Source organism: Protopterus annectens, chromosome 6.part0, assembly GCF_019279795.1.
Source record: "Protopterus annectens isolate FY-2018-M chromosome 6.part0, PAN1.0, whole genome shotgun sequence".
Lineage (NCBI taxonomy): Eukaryota > Metazoa > Chordata > Ceratodontiformes > Protopteridae > Protopterus > Protopterus annectens.
The window spans coordinates 1852971388-1852993501 of NC_056737.1; the positions used below are offsets into that span (position 1 = coordinate 1852971388).

Genomic DNA, 22114 nt, shown 5'->3' on the forward strand with positions numbered 1-22114 from the left:
GCAGATAAAATGAAGTTAACTACTTCAGATCTACAATTAAATAACTAAATTAAATTAGAGGTCTAGTGGCCTTTAGCCACCCAGAAGTTATGGAGTTATAAATGTTCCAAGGTGTATTTTAATGCTTTTTTCCAACCTTTTGATTCACTGAAGCCATTAAACAAAAATCACCCATAAGGAAAGAACCCATAAGAAGGAAGAAATGAGTTGTATCCAAAGATTAATGCTCGTTTAACCAACTAGCTGTGCACAATAAACTTAGAAGACAAATGTGGTGATACATAAATCATATCAGGAAATAGTGGTTGCCTTCCTACACCACCATAAAGGTAGTCACTCTCTATGTATCCTTGTCTGGTGTGAAAAAATGGGATGAAAATTAAGGGACAAATAGCCAAAGTCACATATTTCAAGTTGCTACCTTATATATAGACTATAAAGCTGAACTTCCGAAATAGCGAAACTCCATAACCGCGAATCCAGAAATGTTGAATTCACGGTTGTGGTGGTGCGCTATGTGAAGTTGGATATGCTGTGTCTGATGTACGGCGTGGTGTGTATATGATTGGAGATTAAGGTAAATGAATATTTTTTAAGGGTTTTGGGTAGGGATTTGTGTGTGTGTTTGGAAGTTTTATGTGTGGGTTAGGGTAGGTAAGAGAATGAGTGTATAAATGTTGAAAGTGGTGGTGTTTGTACATATGTGATGTGTGTGTGAGAGGGGATTGTAGTGTGTGCAGTAGTGAGTTTACTGTATTTCTGTTTGGTGCGACTTCGGAGTTAGTATATATAAGTAGCGGGGTGTGGGGGATGCAGTGGAGCTTGCCCCCTGCTTATATGTAGGGTAGGTTTGTCTGTTTGTATTGTTGTGTTTGTGTGTGTTTTGTTTGTTTGTTGTCATGTGGGGAGGACGGTGTATGTGTTGTCGTGTTTGGTGTGTTTAATTTTACGGTTTTGGGGTTTCTGTGTTTTGATTTTTCGGCTTTATAGTCTCGAGATACTGAAATTAGTTATTTCAGTATTTTGAGATTATAAAGTGAAACTATATATATATATATATATATATATATATATATATATATATATATATATGACACACACACACACACACACACACACACACACACACATATATAGATAAATAGCATGACTCCTCACCCCTTCCCGCAAAAGACAGCTACCTTCTGTGTACCCCCTAATGTCAGACTTGTACAAAAGTGAAAAGCAAACAAGTAAAACATATTTGCTATCAGCCGTACATAAAGATGCACCTGCTTGAGTGAAAAAATAATTACAGTAATGTTTCCAACTTGTTACCTTTAGACATTACACTGCTCCTGTAAATGGTTAGTTGACCCTATGTGCACCCTCTGAAGTTTTTGTGTAAAGTTAAAGAAAAAATAACCACAGTCCCCAGCCCAATACAAGTGACCTTGGAGGTTTAGGAGGAAAGTTTAAGAAATAGTGATAAAAGAATATCCATACCTCTCCACTGTCCAGATTTTTGCCTCATATTTTTGTTTTGCTCCTCAGAATTTTTTTTTGTTGGCAAGTCATTGAGGATTGAAGTAAAAAAATGATAAGACATCTCAGATTCCTACTTAAAACCCTTCAGGAAATCCGTGTTAATGTAAAACATTTTAATCTAACAATTTTATTAGTTTGTAAGAGCAGTATTTAAAATTTTCCCCATGTTGGGCCTTTTTCCTCCCTTTTATAATATGGCTTTGTCCAGATTTCTTGCTGTAAGAGGGTGAGAGGTGTGGGAATATCACATGAATCCCAGCAAAGAAATTGCCAAAGAAAACAAATATGATCCAGAAAACACAGAAGCAAAATTTAATGGGAAACTGTATAAATGAATAAGAGCTTTCACGTGGATAGAATCTGATAAAATTGAATAAATAATGACATCATCCCAAGCTCCTCACAAGAGCTACACTGACCTTCTGTGAACACCTTTGAGTAGGTCTGGTTTTACTCTAGGTGGGTCTCAGGACAGACGCCACTGCTAAGCCTGTGTCAAAACTGACTTGTACAACTGTGGTGAACAGGAGTCACATGCCCGCAGAAGCTGTGAGGGGTCTGGATGTTCTGCAGTGCATTTTATGCAGTAGGATTTTGACAGAGAACTTAAGCTGAGCAAATCACAAAAAGGTCATTTAGTTTCAACCATAAAGCCCCCACGTCAGGTAACTATAGCCACCTCTGTGTACAGTTCAGACGTCTGATTGTGAAAGAAGGGGATGGCCATGTAATGCAGCTCACGCAAACACTTGCCATACATTAACAATATTCCAGACGGCTTCACATTTCACATTAGACCTGCAAAGCTGAAATAACGAGCAAGCAAGTGCAGGCAGTTAGTCATTTTATCCACAGACAGCCCTAACAGTTGTAGCTACTTTGTCAGATATCGTGTTCGGTAGTTCATAAAGCCAGACAGTGACAATTTAAACTGATCAAGAACAAGAGGTCTGTTTCTTATAACAGACCGCTATAACTACAGAGTGTGGTTTGGAGCTAAGTCTGTATGCACTTCAGATGTTTCTGATAAATGACTGTGTTTTGTATTCCAGCTCTGTCAACTTCCATGCAGAGGGTAGCCACAGATCTGCAGTGGTAGCATTATCGCCTCACAGCACAAGGTTCTCCAGTTCGGAGCTAAGTCTGTATGCACTTCAGATGTTTCTGATAAATGACTGTGTTTTGTATTCCAGCTCTGTCAACTTCCATGCAGAGAGTAGCCACAGATCTGGTGCAGTGGTAGCATTATCGCCTCACAGCACGAGGTTCTCCAGTTTGATTCTTGGCTGGAGTGTCTTCTGTGCGGAGTCTGAGTCTACATGCTCTCCCTGCATTCGTGTGGGTTTCCTCTGAGTGCTCTGGTTTTCTCCCACATTTCAAAGACATACATCTGGAGCATTTCTCCCTGGCCGCTGATAAAATTGGCTTTGTTCCAAGTCGGACTTTCCTGGTAAACAAATGTTAAATGTATTCCAAATTGCGTCACAGAAATCATATTGACTGCAAATCGACACTCGTTCTGCAAATTAGATAGTGACTGTATAAAATGAGAAAACATGGTAAGATGTTCATCATGTTACACTGCTGCAGTCATTACACTTGAGTTATCCTGCCATCAGACGGTTCCCCAGTCGGCCTGAGTTCCAAAGTCTTGGTCCGGCGTCGGTTGCTGTCGCCTCCTCCCTGACGTCAGTGCGACACCTCCCTGACGTCAGTGCGACAGGGGTATATAAGATGCAGCCAATGCCATTTTCTTCAGTCTTTCTTGCCGCGCGGTGCCCAAAGCAAAAGCAGTTCGCAAGTGCCGGTCGGCCGACTCCTGGATTTTCATTCCGAATCCAGAACCAAAGTCTTATACAAAGCTAAGTACCCCATTGGGGAAACTTTTTCTTGCCTCAGACCGATGTCAGTAAAAGTTAATAACTGTATTTCTTGTGGGAAGCAAATACCTCATAAGGATTTCCATTCCTATTCCTATTGTATCCCATGCCTAGACCACAACGTCACTGGTTGTCGGTTTTGTGCTAGGTTTAACAAGCGCACTATTAAATGTCAGTTTGATTTTGCCCGACATTATTTTGGCAGAAAATTCAATTACACCATGCCGTCGGAACTTCCAACGACCAGAATACTTAAAAAGCACAAAGACAAGGACAGGCATCCGAGGCCCAAAACTGACGACGAAGCCTCTTCTAGGCCAGTCGGCGGTTCTCCAGTTTTCAGCGAGGTGCCTTCGCAGCCCCTGATGACCGCTTCTGCAGAACCACAGTCCACCTCCGACTCCCACGTGGAGATGGCTGGGCCTTCAGAAGCACAAGTTTTTCAGCCTAGCGAAACTAACCCTTCAGAGGGATCTGGAGTAGCTGAGCAACCCGCAGCTTCACAGGGTGTTTTCAGAACTACTCAGTTAAGCATTAAACCCTCTGCTAAGTCTAAGCCTCCTTTAAAAACAAAGAAACAAATACAGCATTCTCCAGGACAGGCCTCCATGCCTAAGAAACAAATGCTCAAAATGGCCGAAGACCTTATCACTCAGATAAGGGGATCCCAACCCCCTCCTGATAAAAGGCCTAGACAGGATGCAGACTATGACTCATCCGACCAGATTCATCCTCAGACCTAGGTTATTCTTTACCCCCATATGAGGACTCTGATGCTGAGGAATCAATTCCATCAGCCTCTCCGCCTGAGGACTACTCCTTTGGGGAAACCTTACATACCATGAGGGAGCATTTCCATTGGGAAGGCCAGGACTACTCAGAATCCAAGAAAAGGCTCAGAGACTTCCTTTTATTACCTCAACACAGACCCCTTGCTATTCCGCTGGTGTTAGATATTGTGGATGATGTGTATACTGAATCCAGCTTAAATCCTGATTCCTTACCTCCAGCCCCAGTTAAACCTGACAGATACTACAGAGTCCCTGACTCACACAAATTTCTGTATAAAAGCCCTGTTGCTGACCCTGAAACTATTTCTCAGGGACCCAAAGGGATTAAGGCCTCATCAGCAAAAAATCCAGTTCCCTCTGACAGAGATTCCAGAGCATTAGACAGATGGGGAAAGAAAGTATATACGTCTGCAACTTTAGCAAAAAGAGCTTTAAATTGCCAGTTTCACATGCTGAAATATCAGCAATTTTTGATGTCTCAGTTGAAACAAAAAATGCTTCCAGATTCAGATCCTCCTAATTTTAAAGAAATGCAGGATTTATTGCATGCAGCTGAACAAGTGGGAAAACGTACTTTGCAATGTGGTTTTGATTCTTTAGAAGCCTCCTGAAGAGCAGCAGTTACAGGCTCTGTCATTAGAAGACATGCTTGGTTAAAAGAACATACGTTACCAGATCATGTTAAAGCAAAATTATTGGATGCACCTTTGCAGCAATGTGTTATTTTGAGTTAAGGCACAAGAGGTATTAAAGAAAATGGAGGATAAGGCAAAATCTATGCAAACGGTGAAGTATTTCTTACAGGTTCAGCCTCCTCGATTTAGCAGAAATTGGCCAACAAAGAATTGGTCCTTTCCAGTTACAGACAGACCTCAAAGGGGCAGATACAGATGCCCAAGAGGTAGAGGTCAACCACAAGGTCCTTACAGGCCTCGACAATGGGGTGCACCAGGCCAAAAAGAAGGGGAAGACAGGCCCCAACCATATAAAAAGCAGCCTCAATGACTTCCCAATACAGCTGCCAAACAGCTCTCTCTTGGCAGCCCCCTTGGGAGGAAAACTGGCACTTTTCTATCACAATTGGCATTGGATCACCAAAGACAAATGGGTTCTCAAAATTGTATCTCAAGGTTACAGGTTCCACTTTCACACACTGCCAAGGTTAAAAGGAATGCCAAATCTGCCACCAAATCAATGGGCAGAGGCTCAGAAACAAATTACAGCACTCATTGGCATGAGAGCTATTCAAAGGGTACCACCACAGGAGCAAGGGCAAGGATTTTACTCAAGACTCTTTCTGGTTCCCAGAAAGGACAAAGCCTGGAGGCCCATTCTGGATCTTTCTTCTCTAAACACTTACCTGGATGTTCCAAAATTCAAAATGTTGACACTATAGCAGCTTCTTCCCATGCTGGGCAAGAAAGCTTGGCTCGTGACCTTGGACCTCAAGGAGGCATACCTGCATGTCCCTATCAGACAAAACTGCAGAAGATACCTCAGATTCATAGCTGGTTCAATACACTATCAATTCTCTGCACTGCCCTTTGGCTTATCTACTGCGCCCAGGGTCTTCACAAAATGCCTGGCACCAGTAATTGCATTTTGCAGACAGAAAGGAATTAAAATTTATCCGTACCTGGACGACTGCCTGATTCAAGCAGAGAGCAAGGACATTCTTCTAAAGCATCTGGTGTTTGTAAAAAAGTTATTAAGTTGCCTGGGGTACACAGTAAACGAAAACTAGTGCCCTCACAAGAGATAATATTCCTGGGTGCCAGCTTGAACACAACGGCCCAGATGGCTTATCTCACGCCAGAGAAGCAAGGACATCTGACTCAATACTTTCAATTGATGGCAACAAAGACCCAACTCCCTGCAAGAAAAATTCTGCAGGCCTTGGGTTACATGGCATCTTGCATACTACTAATTCCATATGCCAGACTGCATATGAGGAAACTACAATGGTACCCAAAGAGTGTATGGTCTCAACACTGTCAAAGTTTGGAAACAGTTATACCACTAATTCCTTGCCTTCAACAGGAGTTTCGATGGTGGGCTCAAGCTTGTCACCTCAACAAGGGACAGCCTTTTACTCAACCCACAGCCAGGCAAACACTGACAACAGATGCATCGGATTACAACTGGGGAGCACACATGGCAGGAAAATGTGTTCAGGGCAAGTGTCCCGCAGAACAAAGGCATCTTCACATCAATCAAAAAGAGATGCTAGCTGTACAAAATGCCCTTATAGCTTTCAAGGGCCTGCTGCATCCAGGACAACTATTACTAAAGACAGACAACACCACAGTTATGTGGTACATAAACAAGCAAGGGGGCACTCACTCCTACCCCCTCTGCAGACAAGCCATGACCTTGTGGAACACAGCTCTAAACTATCAAATTCATCTGCAAGCACACTTCCTGCCAGGAGAGAAAAACACACAGGCAGACGACTTAAGCAGAAACATCATGGATCCCCACAAATGGGAATTGAATCCACAAATATTCAGAATGATAACACAGAAATGGTGGAGCCCAGACATAGATCTGTTTGCATCCCCAATGAACTGCCAGCTACACAAATTTTGCACAAGGAGTTACCATCCACAAGCATGGAAAGTGGATGCCCTCTCTTTCAGCTGGAAAAGCCTACAAGTATACGCTTTCCCACCACTACCTCTCCTTCCAAAGGTACTCATAAAAGCCAGGCAAGAAGAGCCAAAGATGATCCTGATTGCATCAGACTGGCCACGCCAGCACTGGTACCCAATCTTAAAGAACTTAGCACAAGAGCCACCCTGGATTTTGCCTCAAATCCCACATCTGCTGACTCAGCACAACAATCAGATACTTCACAGCCAGCTAAAGACCTTAAACCTAGCTGCATGGAAGATTCCTTAGTCAAGCAAGCAATGCCTCTCTCCAAAGCTGTTATGGATGTCATTCTGGAGGCCAGAAGGCCTAGTACCAGGAAAGCCTATTCGGATAAAAGGAAGAGATTCTGTGCCTGGAACCAGGCTCACAGCCTTGGCCCTCTTGTCCCAAACATTCCTCAGATACTACTATATTTAACTGAGATGCTGGACAAAGGCCTCTCCTTTTCATCCATCAAGATCCACGCCTCTGCCATATCTGCTCATTACAACACGGATCCACCAATTTTTTCTAATCCTTTGCTAAAACAGTACCTCAGAGGGGCTAAAAACATAAGACCGCTTAGTAGAGCACCTACTCCAACTTGGGACCTCAACTTTGTTTTGGAAAAATTAACTTTACCTCCTTTTGAGCCAGCTAACACAGCAGAATTAAAATATATCTCTTGGATAACTGCTCTGCTCCTGGCAATAACATCAACACGAAGAGTTTCAGAATTACAGGCACTAACGGCAGTGGAAACTTTCCTCATTTTCCACCAGGACAGGGTGTCTTTAAGAACTAACCCTATGTTTATGCCAAAGGTGGTATCAAGTGTGGCTCTAAACCAAACTATTCACTTGCCAACTTTTTATCCAAAACCACAGAATAAAGGGGGGAGAGACTACTGGATTCTTTGGACATTCACAGGCAGTTAATTTTCTACTTGGACAAAACCAAAGCTTTCAGAAAATCTGAGCAATTATTGGTAGCATATGCTGCAGGAGCACAGGGAAAAGCCATTTCAGAACAGACTATTTCAAAATGAATAGGACATTGTATACATTTCTACTATACACACTGTGGGGAAACCTGTATCTAGCAGCATTAGATCTCACTCCACCAGGGCAACAGCCACTTCAACTGCCTACCTCAGATGAGTACCTACCAAGGATATTTTGGAAGCAGCAACATGGAGTTCTGTGCATACCTTCACCAAGCATTACCATCTGCCTTTATACTCTAAATCCAGAGCAGGCTTCGCCACTGCTGTGCTGCAGGGCCTTTATAGCCACCCCTAATACCTTATAGAACCAGCCACCCTACCTCAGCTTTGGGATTCTACCCAAGTGTAATGACTGCAGCAGTGTAACACGATGAACATAGTACAGTTTTGTACCTATCATAAATGTAGATGTTTGAGTGTATACACTGCTGCAGTCCAGGTTACCCTCCCTCCTTCCCCTCTTACTTGCTGGTACGTACCTATGTCTTCTACCCTTTACTACCTATGGGGAGTATTTGCTGGTAACTGAAAGTTGTTGTTTGCTTTTCTTATATATGTTTTATTAGCAATTTGAATTGCCTACCTATTTGGGGGCACCTGACATCTGGGGCAAGAAAAACTGAAGAAAATGACGTCGGCTGCATCTTATATACCCCTGTTGCACTGACATCAGGGAGGAGGCAACAGCAACCGACGCCGGACCAAGACTTTGGAACTCAGGCCGACTGGGGAACGGCCTGACGGCAGGATAACCCAAGTGTAATGACTGCAGCAGTGTATACACTCGAACATATACATTTATGGTAGGTACAAAACTGTACTTTACTTTCTGTAGACAGACCCTCATCTGCAATTATACCTAAAAATCATGGTCGTTTATTTATTTATTTATTTTATTTATTGACATTTGTTAACCGGGTTTGTCCAACTGGGCTTGTGGCCCATTTTCAGTGGAGACTCGAGGAGAAAAGCTCCAGTAATACATTTTAAAACAAGTACAATTTTAAACAATATTGATATAATAGCAGTTATAGCAAAACAATTCACACATGTTGGGTTACATGCATAAAGTTAAAGTTGCATTCAAAAGAAGCTAAGTAACAATTTTACATTGCTATAGTTCAATAGGTCAACAGTAAACATTTTTTGTTTGTATAAAATTGTGCCAATGCATAGTAGACACATTGGAGAGAGAGGTGTAATGAGGTACTAAGTATGGTCCTTTTGAGGGTACATAAAGGGAAGGAAGACTAGGTAGGGTCATGGCAAGGGCAGGTTCTGGAATTGAGAAAATAAGCTTTTAGTTCATTTTTAAAGTGTGAGGTGTGGGAGATTGAACGTAAGTAAGGGGAAGTTTGTTCCAAGCATGGGCAAGGGAGTGTTTGTAGAGTAGTTTGCCTACTGACCTTTTTGGGTGGTAGATATCAAGTAAGTGTTGGTTTGAAGTATGGAGGGTCTGGGATGGAATGTAGATTAAGACTAAGGAAGATAGAGATGGACAGAAGGAGGGTTTATAAAGAATAGAGTGTAGCATATGAAATTGATAAGATAGAAACTGGGGAAGTTCAAGCCATTGAAGAAAGTTTAAAAAATGCAGTGTTGTGAGTTGTATGGGGAGTTAGTAATGAATCTGGCTATTTTATGGTAAGTCTGTTGCAGTTTGTTTAGAGTGGAGGCCTGGATATTGGTAACTGGGGCAGCGTGTAAGAGGGAGGGGAGGAGGAGTGCCTGGCCCAGGGTAAGTCTAGATTCAGGGGTTAGGAATTTTTTGTTCCGATATAGCAGACCTAGTTTTTGGTTTGTTTTTTTTATACATTGGAGTATGTGTAGGTTGAACTTGAGTTAGTCATCGATAATGACCCCTAGGAGTTTTGTGTGGGTGTCAGGTTGGATGTTTGTATTGTTAGAAGATGTAATAAAAAAGGAAGTTTTGTGATGGCAAAGAGAATGGGGAAGGAAAAGTAGGAGTTTGGTCTTTTTGGGATTTAGGATCAATAGGTTGTTAGAGAGCCATTGTTCAGTGGATAGTAGGGCCTGTTGGGTCAGGGAGTGTAGTTCAGGAATGTTATTTGAGATGGATATAAGTGTGGAGTCATCGGCATACTGAATAAGGGAGGATTCTTTGCATGAGCTGTAAAAGATCATTGGTGAAGATGTTAAAAGGGGTCACAAGATGGAGCCTTGGGGAACACCAGTGGAGATGGGAAAGAAAGGTGAGGAGGATGAGAGCCATTTGACAGATTGTTCCCTGCCAGATAGGTAACTATTAAACCAGGCAAGTGCGGAGGGGGATAGGTGGAGATTTGCGAGTTTGGATAGTAGTAGAGGATGAGAGACAGTATTGAAGGCTTTGGAGAGATCTAGGAAGAGACAAGAAATGAGTTTATTGTTGTCTAGGGCCTCTGCAATTATATGAGTGAAGGAGAGGAGGGCAGTGGTGGTGCTGTGATGAAGACGAAATCCATGTTGGGTAGGGGTAAGTAAGTGGTGTGTGAGGAGGTGATTGAGAAGCTGTGAGTGAATACATTTTTCTAATATCTTGGAGAGGGGGACAGAATGGCAATGAGTCGGTAGTTTGAGGGGTCAGTGGAGTTTCCACCTTTATGAAGAGGGATAGTGAAGAAAGATTCCCAAAGGGTGGGGACAGTTTATTCCAGAATAGATTGATTAATTAGTATAGATACAGCATAGGCAAATGAGTCAGCAGCAAGTTTGAGGAATGTAGGAGATAAATTATCAGTGGAAGGAGAGCAAGGTTTTAGCTTGAGTAGTAGAGATTTGATGTAAGTAATGGGAACTGGCTCAAAAGAAAACAAAGTTGTGTTAGTGGGACTTGGAGAGATGGGTGTTGAAGTAGAGTTTGGCTTAGAGGTTACCAGATTTTGGATGGAAGAGATGGTGTTTATTCAGGAGGGTAGCTGTTTCCTGAGAGGAAGAGTTAGGGTATGGGGAGGAATTAGAGGGCTTTCCAGGATAAAGGATGTTGTTGAGAGTTGACCAAAATTTTCGAGGATTGGATTTGTTGTTAAGCTGAGCAGAGCTATAGTATAACTTTTTGCCATTAGTTGTATTTTTTTTGCAAGGTTCCTCAGTTGCCTGTATTTTTGAAGAAAAGGTGGTTGTTTAGTTTTAGTCCAGGTTTTCTAAGTATGATCTCTTTGTTTCATAAGGGACCTAGTCTCTTTGGAGAGCCAGGGAGCATGATTTCATTTTATTCTGATCTTCCTAGAGGGAGCTAAGGAGTTTAGAGTATTCATGAAGATGATATTGAAAGTGCTTACAGCATTCATTTAGGGGGAGGTGTTTTAGGATGGCCCAATCTATGTTGTGGAGAATGGAGTTAAATTGGGATGAATTGAAAGTTGATAGTTTTCGACAGTCTTTGATAAGGTGGGGTTTAGGAATATGGGAGTAGTGTCTTAAGATGGTGGTAGGGAGATGATCACTGAGGGAGTCCTGTAAGGTGGGGGGACTTGGTAAGGATCCAGTCTATAATGGAGCTGGAAGTGGAATTTTTATGGAAGTGAGTGGGAGATGTTATTAGTTGGTGGAAGCCGTGTAGGTGGATACTGAGTTGGGGGGAATCAGTTGTGAGTTTGGATCAATCAATGTTGACATCACCAAGGATAAGTATCTCATATGGTATGTTGTGGGAGAACCAGGATAGGATGTTTTCAAGAATGGGCAGATTGTTACCAGGAGGAAGGTAGAGGCAATTGCAAGTTTTTTGTGGGGATTCAGATGGCAGTTAAGGATGATGATTTCAGCTGGGAGGAAGTCAGGAATTGGGGAAGGGTATGGTGAGAGATTAATAATGTTTGAGTAGAGGATGGCCACGCCACCACCTTTTTTTTACAGGTCTATCAGATCGGAAGATATTATAACCTGGTGGGAGTATTTCACTATTTGAGATTTGTGGCTTGAGCCAGGTTTCAGATAGGGAGAGGATGTGAGGGGTATTGAGAGCTATCCATGAGTGCAGCTCAGTGACTTTATTTGCTAGACTCTGACTATTTAATGAGTAAATAGTTAAGTATTTGGATGGAGATGATTGTTGTGACTGAGGTTGGTGACTGTTAGAGGAGTAAGATTGGGGACAGTGTAAAGGTAGTTTTGGGGAGAGAAGAGGGGCCAGGGTTGGGATGGATGTCTCCAGAACAAAGTAGGTTTTTAGTGAGGAGAGTGTGTGTAGTAGATGCTAGATGGAGTTTGTATAGTTTTGACTTACCTGTATTATGGATAGTTTATATAGACTTGAGGTAGAGGTAATAAAGAGATTAGGGGAAATAGTAAAAGATGAAGTAGTTGGATATATGTTGTATGAATGAGAAGTTGGTGAACATAGGAGTGGGTCAGAGAGATTGGAGTGGTAAGAGGTGGAGATAGAGAGAGAATAAGGATTAATGTAGAAGATATTAGAAAATAATACATGTTGGAATAAAATATGGTCAGATAGAGTAGGTAGAGAGACAGTGGTATAGAGGAAGTGGTGTTGACAAGATTGACAGAACAGTAAGGTGGTTGTGACAATAGGCAGGAAGTGGAATTGTAGTGGCTAGTGGGACAGGAAGGGGAGGGATAGTTAGGTATATAGGTAATTGTAATGGGGTGGGTGGGAATGGGGGTAGGGGAGAGAAGTGAGCCCAAGCGAACGGAGCGGGGCTTGCACCCTGGTCAAGATGAAGTCATAGAAACAATCAGAAAAAGATAGTGAAAAACTAGCTTGAGAGACAAGGATATAAAGTTTCTAAAGGTATAGTCACCAAAAATAAAATATGAGCAGAAGTAAGCTTACAAAAGGACACTGGCCTCAAGCTACACAAGTAGATTTACTTGAAGCAAACCTAGTGCTGTATGGTTAAAATAAGCTACAATAGAGAGGGGCTTTGGAGGGGGAGAGAGATGTATTACTAGCAGCTAAAAGCAGGGCAAAACATAAAAAAACATTAATATGTAAGAGTCTGAAGACTGTAAAATAGGGCAGGTGCACTAGGAAAGGCAATTATGAGTGAGGCTAGAAATGAATTCAGGGAAGGGTAAAGTGCAGAACAGGAGAATATACACAGAAACAGTATGAGGATAGTGGGTAACCAAAGAGAAAGGATAGGAGCTGCTGGCGTCTGCTTTTCGTGGTGACTAGCAAAAAAAACCCCACTAAGTTCTTGTTGTGCTTATAAAGTCTAGCATTAATTAAAAGATTAGCTTATGTAGTAGTTATTTACTAGGACACATACTTCAGTGGTATTATTTTAAGCTTAAAATGGTGGCTTCCGGACAGATAGTTAGAGTTGCAGGGTATCTGTTAAGGTTCTCAAACCTATGTTGCCTGTACTGTGGCCAGGAGAAAACCGCAGGGAAAAATCCACTAGGGTTAAGTTGACAAAACTTACTTTAAACACTCCACAGGGTGTGCAGTAGCAACCCCCACCTCTGCCCTCTAGTCAATCAGTCACAGTCTACATTACATGTGGTATAATGTCCACTGGGGTGCTGCTGTCACCCATGCTCCTCCCACCAGAGGACCATAATGCTTTAAACAGGAGCATTCGTTACAGTTGACATTGTATACATAGTGGGGGTGTGGGGGGCAGTAGTTTATGTGCAGCAGCCCTTGCTGCACATGGACATTCCTCTCCCACCATCAGTCATTCTAAGCCACTCTCAAACCTACGAGAGCGGGATATTTAATGTAAGGTTTGCTTTGTATTTTAGCTTTGGTCTGTGGAACAGTAGCCACACATTAAAGTGTTAACAAGCTGCTTCACATAAATGACAGTAATCCTGCAAATGCACAACAGTCCAGCAAAGTAAGACAATGACTCTTTAAACCAAGTAAATAAGTGGGTCATTTACTTCCTACTGACATCTCCCATCCCCATCCGGCAGTTGTAATTAAACATGATGTCCATGCACTGTGTTTCATTTTTGCTCCATGAAAACAGTAGCTACACATTGAAGTATTCCATGTTCACCTTATACAAATCACAGTAAGCTTGCAAATTCAGAATAATGAGCAAAATGTAGACAGGTTCAGTGAAAACTTCATCCTATATCCCCCATCAGTAAACCAGGACATCCCTAGTACCTGCACCCCTCCCCTTATCTCGTAGAGAGCAAATTATCACTGCCCTCTCAAAGGCAAAAAATACAGCCTCCATGTGACCTGATAAGATCCCAGGCTGCATCCTACATGAACTCAGGCAGGAACTTGCAACACCATTAGGCACCATATTCAACGAAAGCCTGAGTACTGGATTGGTCCCAGCCGAGTGGAGGACAGCTACTGTCATCCCTTTGCACAAGGGTGGAGCATCCACCGATCCAGGAAATTATAGACCCATCAGCCTAACTAGCCTGATCTGCAAGGCCTTGAAGAGGATTTTCATGGACCTCATTAACAAGGAAAGACATTGGCAACCTCCAGACACTTGATCCCACTCAGTTTGGTTTTGTCAAGGGGAGGTCATGCCTGCTAAATTTGTTCGACTTCTTTGAGACAGTCACCAAGGCCATAGATGAGGGTAGGACGGTGCACACTGCCTACCTTGACCTGGCCAAGGCCTCTGATACTATTCCCCACTCAGGTATAATAAATAAACTCTCTCAGTTAGGCATCAATCCATATGTTACCAGATGGGTGTCAAACTGGCTCACTGATAAAACCCATCTAGTCAAAATAGGGGAAGCCACCTCAAGTAGTAGACCCCGTAACAAGTGGTCTACCCCAGGGAATGGTCTTGGGGCCTCTGCTGTTTGGGATATACTTCTCAGAGGTGCAGGCCAAATCTAGTGGGCCATGGCTGACCAAGTTTGCAATGACTGCAAGCTGGGTGTGGTCATCAATTTCCCTAGTGATGTGGACATCCTCCAAGAGGGTCTCACCCAAACAAATGACTGGTGCCAGAAACATGGCCTTAAACTGAATGCCAAAAAATGCATCATCATCCCTTTTGGGGAGGTTGTACTGTACAAATAGCACAAGACTGAGGTTGTACTGTACAAATAGCACAAGACTGTCATGACAGAGGTCGTTGTAAAGAACCACGTCTGCTATTTTTGCTTTGAAGGAAGTCGTAATGCACTTAATGGACTATGACTAGAAGTTTCAGTTCCTAGATAGGAGGGTTATATTTTATAGTGGTGAGCTAAGGTACAAAGTAGATGTTGAATGTACTGCAAAAAAAGTTTGTGCCAGTTACTGACATTTCTGTAATGCCATTCCCAGTCCTTCAGATATCACTGTAAGTATGCAGCAAAAGCTATCTGTAGTGTACCTTTTGGTCAAATAAATTTACTTTCTTTAATGACATTTTTCTACATAATAAACCCTTAACTTGTGAACCAAAAATATCTCCAGAGATGTTACAGTTAAGCAAAGCATTTTCTGAAGTACCAATGCTTGGGAATGTAACCTACATAAGAGAATAACTTATGGGTTTCATAGCAAGTCATATGTTCTGTCACACTGTTATGCTGTCAGTTCAAGACTGTAATATCATTCTTGAGACATCATAGCAGATTGGCTTCAAGAAGAAGTTTGTACTGTATGCATGCTGTTAATTACAAGGAAAATGCAGTTTTCAGGAGAGAGTTTTCATGTAGGGAAGAATGGCTGTCTGCTGTAACATGCCCACTTGAACAAGAAGTTAATGAAAAAGTTTGTTGGGTGGCACAGTGGTGCAGCGGTTAATGTTGTCACCTCACAGCAAGAGGTTCTCTGGTTCAATTCTCCACTGGGGTGACTTCTGTGCAGAGTCCGCATGTCCCCCCTGCATTCGGATTGTTTTTTTCTGGTTTCCCCCCACATTCCAAAGACATGCGTCTGGAGCATTTCTGCCCAGGCCTCCGCTGAAAATAGGCTCTGTCCTAGTCTGACTTTCCCGGTCATCAAATGTTAAATAAATAAAAAAGTAGCGCAGGAAAGAGTCTTGTGGTTGGAGATGTTTATTCTTCTGCCCTTGAAAGCGTCAAACCATGTGTGGCTGTGATTTTGAAAGCAAACTTATTAGGAGCATACTGAGAACACAAAAGCCCAAATTAAGTGTGGGCCACAAATGCTGTGGGAAAGGCAGATCAGGTCTACTTTAGCCTCATTTAGCAGGTCATGGAGAGTTTGGACAACCACAAGCAAGCTAAACAGGAAGGGCAGATTAAGCAGTAGGTGGTAATCTCAGTAGTGAACAGTGGCTTGGTAACTAAAGCCTTAAAAGTGGGTGGAAACGTATTACAAGGGAAAAAAGTTAAAATGAGACTTTAAAGTGTGGACCACAGGTTTTCTCTACATTCAGACTGTGGAAATTGTGTGATGGAGTTTAAGTTGCTAAGGTTTCTAGTCCTATAAATGAGGTCTAGACATTAAAATGATTAATGCTCCACATCTTTTATTTATTAAGCTTTATATTGGCTTTACTAATGAACAGTCATATGATTCTAAGGTTGTCATTATGGAAGAAAGTTATGAAAACAGCCGCATGACTTTATTTTTTGATATGTTTATAGAAACCTATTAACAGAACTATATTTTTGTATTTTCTATACATTTTTTAGGGTTCCTCCTTTCCTCCTCTGTCAGAGTATGCTCCACCTCAAAATCCTAGTGGAGACCATCTTATAGCTGCAAACCCGTTTGATGATAATTACAACACAGTACTGTACAAGCCTCTGCCTTCAGGAAATCCTTATTTCAGCAATCCCACCTACCCTGGATTTGGAGGTTATAATAATTTCAGAATGCCACCTCATATGCAGCCTAGAATGTCGTCCCCGTATGGTGGTCCCTACTCGATGAGGAATCAGCCACATCCTTTTTCTCAGACTCCAGTAGGAATGGGTTTTAATCGAACTCATGGTTTTGGCTTTGGCCCACACGACCCTTCCAACTTTGGACCCCAGTCAATGTACAACAGTGGAATGAGCCAGAATGTTAATATGCCACAGTGTCAACCCTTTAGACCAAATTCTGGTGAGAACTTCAACCAAGTGCCACAGCAGAATGTTGATCAAAACTGTAACCCTGATATGGCATCCAGTTTTGGGCCTGGAAACAATGCAAACTTTAGTCCAGGGGTTGGTGGTAACATGGATTCCAGTCACCCATTTGCTCAGCAGCAGAACAGCTATAACCAGACTAATGCATCCAATCCAAAACCAGATTTTGGTCAAGGAATGAATAAAAGCTCACCACACGCTGCTACACATCAGCACCATCCCGATTCTGAAGAAACAGTAAGGCAGGGTAATACTGATCTAAAAAGTGCTAACCGGAACAAGCCTGCCAGTCAAGAAAGCAGTGACTCTAGCAATCCTGAAAATATTAATGGAAGCCATGGAAATGGATCACAGAATAATTCCAATCCACTGAGAAATGCATCAGATAGTAGCTCCACTGAAAAACTTGCTAAGACCGCTGTTAACCCTATTCATTCAGGTCGTACTACAGCAGATCCTGTGTATCCATGTGGAATTTGTATGAATGAGGTAAATGATGACCAAGATGCCATCTTATGTGAAGCATCTTGTCAAAAATGGTTCCATCGTATTTGTACTGGTATGACAGAGACGGCGTATAGTCTTCTTACTGCAGAGGTTGCAGCGGTATGGGGCTGTGATACATGCATGGCAGTCAAGGATGTGCAGCTGATGCGTACTAGAGAGCCTGTGGTGCACCCGACGTTGAACAGGGATGGTTAATTCTGTCATGACTCATTTTCTTTCAATGTGGAAAGATAAGCTGTACACCTCAAAGTTCTACACCTTTTTATTTTTGAAAATGCTTCTGAATTCAGGTGTACGTTATATTCCATGCAGTGTCAGTATGACAGCTTCCATCTGTCTCTGTGACTGATTGTTAATACTGCATGACCTAAAATAACTGTAGAAAGATGAGGGCATTTCAGATACGCGTTTGAAACATCTCCGTTGAAATTTTTTTTTTTAAATACATGTGCATGATTTGCTCCAGGAGCGGGTGTGTTCTGCCTTAAAACAACTATGTAAATGTTTAAATGCAGTCTGATGAGGTAGTGTGGAAACATAGCTCACTCTGCTGGTATCTGAGATGGGAAGCAATTAGCCATGCTAGTGGGGAGTTCATAGATGGCTGCTGACTTTCAGCCTTGAATTGGAAGAGCCTTTCTGCATTCAGACTTCAAGAGCTCTGGAAAAGAGCCACCTGTATCCTCTGTTTCACTAAAACTTTTAGTGCAACCTTAAGAGAAACAGTGTTGTGTTTTGTGACTGATACTGGCTGCTTCCTGCCTTCACCAGGAGAGCAAGGGAATCTGGCAGCATTTGTTCACAGATGACAGGAGCCAGAATTTAAAAGCAGAAATGGCTACTCTGAAAGGGTGATAGAGTGAACATTGTCATTGTTGTGTGAGACAGCCCTGACCATCTATCAGTACTTATGGCTGACTTTCTTTAGATCCAAAAGACAGGTTAACGCTGCAGTGCTGGTAAAGACTGTAGGTAAACATTTGCAGGCATGGCAACTGGGATAGGTCAAGAGCGGTGGGAGGTCACGGGGAAGAGGCCATAAGTCAAGATAAAAACAATTTCTTATTTTTAAATATCTTTGATAATTTAACTCTTTTTACAGCCAACATTCTTTTATTGGCAAAACCTGCGTAGGACTAAACCTGCTTTGTTTACCATAATACACATCTGTTCAGATAAGGTATTAAACACTACTTTTTGTTCTTCCATTAGTTTAAGAAACAAGGGAAGGGTTGAGTGTCTTCTGTTAGGGCTTCATTTTACAAGTGGGCTACAATGCCTTTTGCTGAAGGTAATCTCTAGTTACTGTACAAGATTCCTCTCTGTAGGTGTGCCAGGTCATTAAGTTTCAGTTACCATTTTCTCTGTAATGGTAGAAAGGTATGAATTTGCAGTCCATGTATTTATGAAACATTTGGTCTGTAGATGTAAGTGTTGGTATAATTTTAAATGTCTTAAATTACTGTACAGATACGGTACATGGTAATAATCGGTAAAATTCACTGTTAGTTAATGCTGTCATTGTCGAGCTTCCAGACCAAATAAAGTGGCACTATTCTGTCTCAAGCTGGAGAAGGCTTTGTTTTTCCATATCATTTTTAAGTTTCAGTATAATTAAATATATTGAAATCTTATTTTTAGTATTTTGCACTGTGCACGTTTGAAAAATGTTTCTATTATTTATAGTAGAACTTACTAATACTGGATGCATAAAATGACTCTAGATTTTGATTCATTTTGTTTGGTGAAATTATTACTGTTTGAAGGTTGGTGCATAAAACATTTGGGCTGCCAGACATGATTCTTGTAATCATGCTGTCATTAAATCAGTTTTGAAGTGTTTTATAACCAACTCTTTCCCCCCAAATCTGTAAGTGGTCTAATCGGTGTACAGCATTTTACTACACTGAATTCTATTTTATAACTGTAAAATGAGAACAAGGGAGCACTGTGGAACTGGACTGATGTGTATGTTCGCAGAATCGGAAAATTAGCTGCTTGTTGATTATATAATTCCTGTTTTCATAACTCTCAGCCATCAATAATTTTGCAGTGTGTTCCTGTTTTTTTTGCCTTTTGTGCTTTGCCTTGTCCATCTTAAAATTTTATTTTTTCTGGTAAATCACTTGGAATTAGTCAGTCAGTAATGCCAAATGTTAGAATTTCTTTCTTGGAAATGCGCGTTGACAGAAAACCTGTTGTTTTAAGTGAATTAGAAAAATATTTACAAATCGTCTCTTATTGTAGCCCCCCCACGACCATTATTTTTGGCTTTGTCCGATATTTACGTGCAAAGAAGTTGAGAGGTATGCCTGTTTTTAAGGCTGCTGTCCTGTGATAAGATGTCCATACACACTATTATTAATCTAAAATAACTGTCTGTATAAAACAGCTAATTAAAGGTGATGGACATTATAGCCCTTTGTAATTGTGTTAAAAAATACAGCATGTGTAAAAAGGGGAGAGCACAAATTTTGAATTGCCTATTGGGTTGGCACGCTCTCTTCTAAAGATGAATATACCTTGGGTGAATGGTATCACATAACTAGTAACACTGCATTTCCAGGTAGCTTTTTTGTTATTTTCTTAAGGCTGTAAACCATTTACAGCTGTATTACACGAATTTGAGCAGATCACTTAACTAAAAGATGGGATTTGTTTTTTAATGTCATGACAGACGTCTTTCTGTTCTACTGTTGCAGTATTCATAACGTGAGAATTCCCTGCCAAGGGCAACCCGACATCAGGCCAGTATACCAAAGCCTTTTACTGTTTGCAAGTACGTGGGATGGTGTACATATGATCCCCACGTAAATGCGACATCCACACGTACTATCCTCAGAACTTCTCTGTTGCCAGTCCGGACACCATCTTCGATTATCAGTCTGCTCGCCTGAATTGTTTGCTGCTGTATCAAGCCATTTCAGATAAGTGCCCCGCTGGTTTTTTTTTTCTCCTCCTTTTTTGCTACCGTGTTTGTGAGGTTTTTATCTGTCATCCAAGAAAGGCAAATGCCAGTGTGGGAGACACATTCCATATAAAGATAGACACGAACAGTGCTTATTTTACTTGGGGCCTACCCACAACCATAAAGCTTGTTCTATTTGACAGACCTTTGTGCCTAAGACTTTGCACAGTTGGCTAGCCTCACTAGCTATTTATCTAGAAAACCAACGTCTGAAATGCTTAGCAAAAGACTCTATGGAGGGTACGTCTGGGTCTTCTGTCAAGTTAATTGTGAAGACAAAGACCAAATACCCTAAGTCTGGCTCTTCGGCTGTGCCTCCTACATCAGATGTCTCTCTCTCTATCTCAAGGCTGATGAAGGCCTGGAGATCCGTCCATTCCTTTGTTCGGATTCGACTGAAACCGGTTCAGAGGTGCCCATTCCTTTGTTTGGATTCAACTGAAACCGGTTCAGAGGTCGCCATGGATCCAACAACAGGCACTTCCTCGGAGGCTCTGCAGATATCTGCTTTAGATGTTTAGAAAATCTCGTGATTTCTGAAGGCCCTAGGGGGGAACCTATCTAGTTAGGGAGGAAGTGTTGACCATAGTTGTGATGTGTAGGCCTATGTCAGCATTTCCACTTTTCATAAGGTGGAGGTGCACATTAAAAAGAAGCAAAAGACTGATTATTCCACTCCCCCCAGAGATTCAAAAGTGAATGGCAGAGTTTTACCGAAGGCCTATTTAATGCCCTTATGGCCCTTAAGCCTCCTTCTGGTGTCTCTCTCCACACTCCAGCTTGGACATCTTCACCACAAAAGACAACTGGGGAACAGGATTATTCTGAGGAAGAAATTTCTTCAGATGAGGAGTTCTTAGCCTAGTCTACCCAGACTCCTTCTCCTCCGGAGTATACTTCTCCAGAAGAGGACTCTAATAGTACTGATTCTCCCATAGAAGAGATTACTTTTGGAGAAACTATTTCCAAAATAAGGGACTTTTTCAAATGGCATAGGTCCCAGGTGAGTGATGTGCAGAAGAGATACTAAGACCTATTGCAAATTGAGTCCTCATGTTCTTCGAGTTTCACTGTTGCAGTCATCACATTTGGGTTAACCCTGCCAGGGTAGCCCATGGCTGGCCCGAATACCAGAGACTTAGTAATTCTGCGTCAGTTGCTGTCACTTGAGGAATGACGTCAGATCATCAGTAGTATAAAGTAAGGCAGCCGACGCCATTACATCAGTCTTTCTTGCCGTGGAGCCCAAAGCAGAAGCAGTTCGCACGACTGCCGGTCAGCTGCTACCTGAGTTTTCGTTTACTGAATTGAAGCTGAAGTCTAACCGATGTCAGTAAAAGTTAAGAATTGTCTCGCCTGTGTAAAGCAAATACCACACCGAGACTTCCACTCTTAACTGCATCACTTGTTTAGGCCCAGACCACGACGTCCCCCTTTGTCACTTCTGTGCTTTGTTCAACACAAGAACTATCTATCGTCGGGCCCTTATTGTAGCCAGATATTTTCGTTGACAGTCCTCGAATTCTGATATGGCTTCGGTAAGCCATCCGATAGCAGATCTTCCAAAAAAAGTAAAGATAGACAGAGACAGACCACACAGGTCCAAACCTACCCACGATGCTTCCTTTAAGCTAGCCATCGGTTCTCCAGTCCTCAGTGAGGTGCTTTTGCAGCCCCTGATGCCCACTTCTGTGGATTTGCAGGCGGCTACTGAGTCCGGTATGCCACAAAACTCTTCTTCAACTAAGGATCCTGCAGTCGTCTCTAACTTGGATGGGCCTGGAGCCACTGAGCAGGCACCAGCTTCCAAGGA

The 22114-nt window shown here is 42.0% G+C and overlaps 1 protein-coding gene across 1 annotated transcript in view; it reads left to right on the top strand.

The window, feature by feature from the left end:
• PYGO1 (pygopus family PHD finger 1) overlaps positions 1-18899 on the top strand; it is a 612656-nt gene extending 593757 nt beyond the window's left edge. Inside the window, exon 3 of the mRNA XM_044075204.1 lies at positions 16386-18899. Within this exon, the coding sequence (XP_043931139.1) occupies positions 16386-17528 (1143 nt within the window). The 3' untranslated portion in view covers positions 17529-18899. The remainder of the gene's footprint in view (positions 1-16385) is intronic.
• The last annotated feature ends 3215 nt before the right edge of the window (positions 18900-22114 follow it).